Genomic DNA, 5,146 nt, shown 5'->3' with positions numbered 1-5,146 from the left:
CTCTTGAGTGCCCATTGAACCTTCACTCTAGTTGGTCCACGTGGATGACACGTGGTAGGGCTTCATTGGTCCACGCGGCGGAGAAAAATGCCACAAGGGTGACATGGCATGCCACGTGGCGCCTGTGATAGGTGTCATGCCATGATTGGATAACAGTTTTTACCTTTTTTTTTTTTTTTTTTTTTTACCCTTGAAATTCCCCCTCTATAAATAGGGGGTGTCCAAATCATTTGGACATTCTAGAAACTTTTTAAGGAAAAAACTTTGGACACTTGCTCTGACACTTTTGACGAATGCCGCTTGTTTTCGGACTGCCTGCTTCTTCAGCTGCTCAGTTTATCAAAAGTTCCAAGACTTCTCTACTCAAAGGTAACCGCCTGTTCCCTCTTGCACTTTCTCTTTGTTTTTTTCCTTTTTTTCAAAAATGGTAGCCCAAAAGCACCCGACACGGCCTTGGTTAGTGATCAGCCGGTCACCGGGGACGGTTGAATCTAAAACTAGGAGTGCCGCCTGCCCCATGCTGGACCACCCTTTGCGAACTGCCCAGAGTCCGACTGTCTATGTGTCTGTGCAAGACACCATGGCCAGAATAAAGAGAACGACCAGGATAACAAATTCAGACGGCTCCTCCTTCTACGCGCCCATTAGCGAGATCTCGGACATGCCAACAAGCGTCCCAAGCACCCCAAGTGATTCTATTTTGGTAGAATCAGAGTAAGAGGTTCAGAATGACCCTCATATCATTGACCTATCTGGGCAGGCAACTGCTTTGCCCGAGAGCTCAAGCGACGACTCTAAACCCAGCACCTCCAGTCTGTACGCTGGCGACTCAGAGGAGAAGCATTCTCGGCTCTATACAGCGAGAGAAAGCCATGAGGCTGAGAAAGGGGAGAGATGGGCAGAGCCGGCTGCAACCCAAAGGGAAATGTATACCCCCTACTACTTTTGCCATGTTCCCAAAGGCCGGCGCAAGGCTATGTTTGAAAAGATTGGGAGTTTTAGGGCTGACCATGTAATGGGTCATGGTTACATTCTATCAGTGCCGGATGACGAGGATACAGTAGTCTGGCCAGAGAAGTCCAGCTACAGGGACGAGTGTTTTGGCTGCTATGAGGCGGCCATTAAAGCTAGTTTAATATTTCCTCTACATCCGACTGTAAAAGAGTATTTTGGATGGGTACCAGCTGGGTCTCTAGCAACTGGCCCTAAACTCATGGTTCAACATCTTAGGCTATATTGCCGGCTGCGAGATGTATGGGGTAGAGCCAAGCTTTGAAGCTTTTGCTCATATGAACTACCTCAGTCGGACCCCCAAAACAAGCGGTACCGGCTGGTACCAGTTGTCTAGCCATAAAGGCTACATGATGACCATGGGAAAGGAGAACAAGTTGAAGGATTGGAGGAACACCTTCTACATAGTCTCCCACCCTAATAAGGTCCTGAACAAGAAGTTCAACAGGTGGAACAGGGATCCACCTTACCTTACAGGCGGATCTGACCTGCCGCCTGTTCCTCAACAAGCAAAAGAAGAGATCCTAGACAGAGGGCTCTTCAAAGTTTAGATACAAGCGAACCCCGAGACTAGGGTGAGGGAGTTCATCCCTCAAAACTAAGTCCCAAAGTATAATTGGTTATACGATGGAAAATACCTCGCCGTTTGTGGCCTTAGCGAGGAGATGCTGAGAGGTAGTGGACCGCCTGTTTAGGGTGTCTTGATAGACTTGACTAATTTTGTGTCTAACCATTTGATTCATATTTTGCAGATAAAGTTATGAACAAAATCTCGGCCTCCAAGAAAGTAGCCGCCCAACTCCGCGCAGCCATTCTTGGCAAGAGGTCCACTGAGCAGTTGCCTGCCAAATAGGCACCTAGGGTGAGCTACATTACCTTAGCACAATTTCCTCTCTTTTTTTATCTGTCGCCTGTTTTTGACTCAATGACTTGTTGCAGAGTGACACTGTCAGACCTTCCTCCTCTACCCAGCTTGACCCCAAGGTCAGGAAACAGACGAGTGGGGATGTGTCGACTCCTGGCAACGCTAGGAGACAGACGACCGAGAGGCAAGGAAGGACTCGCCAAAGCTGGGCAAGGACTCCGGCCACCCCTGGGAGCAGTCGGCCTCCATGAGAAAAGGAGGCGGCGAGAGGTATAACTTGCTCAAATCTTCGAAGTTTTATCAAGCAACCGACTCCTCTGATTTCAGGCGGTTGGTTTTCTGTTTTTATAATACGTATTAATCAGTCTACTTTACAGATGCCCCTCAAGAGCCGGACTTGGTTCAGATGGACAAGGCCATGCTGAAGGCCATCCCTGCTCAGGACAGGGAATCTGTTAAGGGAGTCGGCACCCTTAACCTTGAAGCCATCCTGGCTCTCCTTGCCGAGGTATACTTAGTAAAAAAAGTTCTCTCTCTTTTTATTTAAACGTTTGCCTGGTCGCCTGTAACTGATGATTGTTTTTGCCCGGCTGTAGTCTATGTTGTGAGTGTATGGTCTCCGCAAACCCATCACGGAGAAGAACAAAGAGGTAAAAGCTGCGAAGGCCATGGCCGCCTCTGATTCTGATAAAGCTATGTTCCAGATAACTCAAAACGAGATTCTGACCACTGACATACTGTATTACCAGGCGTCCGCCACTTTGCAGGTCAAGGAATTAGAGGCGGCCAGGAAGAAGATCTTGGAGCTGGAGAAGTTTGTAAAGGACCTCAAAGCTCAGATGGCGTCTCTAAAGGAGGCAGACAAGGAGGTCGAGGGACTCCGCGCCCGGGTGAACAAACACAAGGGCCGCCTGCAGAATTAAGAGGCTGACCTCACCCAGAAACTTAACGAGAAAGCTGGCGAGAAGAAGATGGCCCTTGTTTAGGACATGATGGACGACTGCAGCGCCATTATGAAGATGACCTAGGTCCTCTTCCCTGATACCGGCTATGAAAAATGGGAGGGCCAATTTGCCGCCTGTTCTGATCAATACAACAAGCAGATCATGGAGTAGGCAGGCGGCGAGGAGGAGACGGAGGATGAGGCGTCCGACTCCATTTACGGGGAGTCGGACCAGGATGAGGAGGACAAGCAGGAGGCGGATGCTGACGAGGAGTCGCCGCAGGAGGAGGAGGAGGATGTTGATAAAGAACAGCCGCTGATTGATGATCCAAATCAAGCGGCTGCCAACACTGTAGGTCCTCCTCCAGCTGCTTGAATTCCCATTTTTTATGTTATCTTTCTTCGGCCTGTGTGCCGCTTGTTCTGTATCATTACCCGACCAAGGGGTCGGAGATTACTTGACAATTTAAATTTTAATTTTCAATATTTCTGTCGATCTCCTGGCCGACTGTTTATATTAATCATCCGACCGTTTAGGCCGTTTTCTTTAGTTTTTGTCATTTTGAATTTTGCTAAGTGTATGTAGCTTGCTTCTTGTTTTCTTGAATGCTTTATATACCGGCTGTTCTTGCCCCTGGGCAACTGGCGCCTGGTTTTCAAAGGTGAGTTGATTGACTTGGAATTTTTGATACTTTTGAGTATTACTAATTCTAGGTCAATCAATCACTATGGTGATTGCCCCAAACCAGGCGGTCAGTCGGCCATTGCCTAGGCGAACACCTAGCATAATTCGGCTCTTGGCCTCAATATATAGTTCTTGACGAACCTTGGTTTTGTCACTAAGTTTCGTACTTAGTTTATTTTATTGGTCGTAAATAGTCCGTCTGCTTGGTGCTTGTACAGAATAGGTGTCAATCTGGATGTTTTTAATCAAAGTATAATAGGAATAGTGGCCGAATGTCGTCTGTTTGCCAATAAACAGGCGGTCTTATTCGTACCTTTCATATTCCAATTGTAGATTGTTGAGTGACTATGAGTTAACTTTTTTAGGTTAATCAATCTCCGTCACTTGTACTTGAGTAATCAAAAGAAATAGTCGGTTGTGGTCGTATGTTGTGCTTGTAACTTAGAGGAATAGTGGCCGAGTACCGTCTGTTTGCCAAAAAACAGGCGGCTTGGTTCGTACCATTTAGATTCCATATCAAGTTTGCCAGAGTGACTTTGAGTTAACCCTTGGGGTTAATCAATCTCTGTCACTTTTATTTGAGTGAGTAGAAGAAACAGGCGGCTTTGGCCGCATGGTACCCCTTTATTCGCCAAGTTTTGCTTAGCTAGTTACTCAAATTATGTCGACTGTATTGTCCCAAGCAATAACAGGCAGTTTTTAACTTAGATTTTAACTGTTGTCTACCGCGTGTTTACAGTATAACAGTACGTTTATCTTTGTATCAGGTCAAACAACTACGAGGGGTTGTCAAGGAGACACTCGTTAGGGCCCTTTTTTGGGTTTATAGAGAAATGTGCCACCCAAATGGGAGATGCTCTCTGCGATGAATTCACCCAAATGGATGTCGCCGGACGCTTGCTCTTTTATTGGGATAGACGTATTGATTTAATTTCATAAGGATCATCTGGCCACGAGCCTTAGGTTGATCATCCAGCCTGAGGCCTCATTAGGTTGTTCAGAAAGGAACAGATTTCTAAGTTGTCTAGACTTAACCTTTTTACTTAAGTAATTAAAAGAAATAAGGTCGTTTGTGTTTTGCACAGGTGGCTTGCCCCACTGAGGAAACTTGCACAATAGAAATAAATTGCAAACTTTATTGATACGTTTACAAATAATTTACAAATCTCAGAAGTAGTACTTTTTAAGTTGTCTACATTTCAAGTTCTGGCTAGCTGCATGTCGTCTAGTGTTTTCAGGCGGTAGGTGTCGCCTCTAACTTCTTCATAGATTCGGTAGGGACCATCCTAATTAGGAGTCAGCTTCCCCCGCTCGTTTGCCCTACCGACTGCTTCCATTTTTCGTAGCACAAAGTCCCCTACTTTTAGGGGTCGTTTGTGCACTCTTTTATTGTAAGCTCTCGTCATTCTCAGATGGTAGATCTCATGGCGCAAGGCTGAATTGCCCCTGCTTTCTGGCAGTGAATATAATGTTAGCCGCATGGCTTCCCAATTAGCCTCTTCGTCATAAAGCATGACTCGAAGAGTCAGCTCATAGTGCTCAATAGGCAGAACAACCTCTGCCCCATAAACCATGAGAAATGGAGTTTCACCAGTCGCTCCTTTTTCAGTCATCCCGATGGCCCACAGAACATGCAGTAGCT

General features: G+C 46.4%; 1 protein-coding gene across 1 annotated transcript; it reads left to right on the top strand.

Annotated features, from left to right (window-relative positions):
- The first annotated feature begins 293 nt into the window (after positions 1 to 293).
- Positions 294 to 3,195, top strand: LOC110734161 (prothymosin alpha-like). Its single transcript, XM_021914206.1, has 4 exons — positions 294 to 369; positions 2,254 to 2,384; positions 2,626 to 2,766; positions 2,992 to 3,195. Exons 1-4 carry the CDS (start codon positions 294 to 296, stop codon positions 3,193 to 3,195), a joined length of 552 nt encoding a protein of 183 aa, XP_021769898.1.
- Positions 3,196 to 5,146: the final 1,951 nt, after the last annotated feature.

Source organism: Chenopodium quinoa, unplaced genomic scaffold (assembly GCF_001683475.1).
Source record: "Chenopodium quinoa cultivar QQ74 unplaced genomic scaffold, ASM168347v1, whole genome shotgun sequence".
NCBI lineage: Eukaryota > Viridiplantae > Streptophyta > Magnoliopsida > Caryophyllales > Amaranthaceae > Chenopodium > Chenopodium quinoa.
Note: the sequence above shows the minus strand (reverse complement) of the source record. Positions and strands in the feature narration are given on the sequence as shown.

Bases quoted from the DNA above. Each gene is read 5' to 3' on its own strand.
- LOC110734161 (XM_021914206.1), top strand. From the start codon at position 294: ATGCCGCTTGTTTTCGGACTGCCTGCTTCTTCAGCTGCTCAGTTTATC. The intron at 370-2,253 runs GTAACCGCCTGT...TCTACTTTACAG, and splicing joins CAAGACTTCTCTACTCAAAG to ATGCCCCTCAAGAGCCGGAC. The intron at 2,385-2,625 runs GTATACTTAGTA...CTGTATTACCAG, and splicing joins TCCTGGCTCTCCTTGCCGAG to GCGTCCGCCACTTTGCAGGT.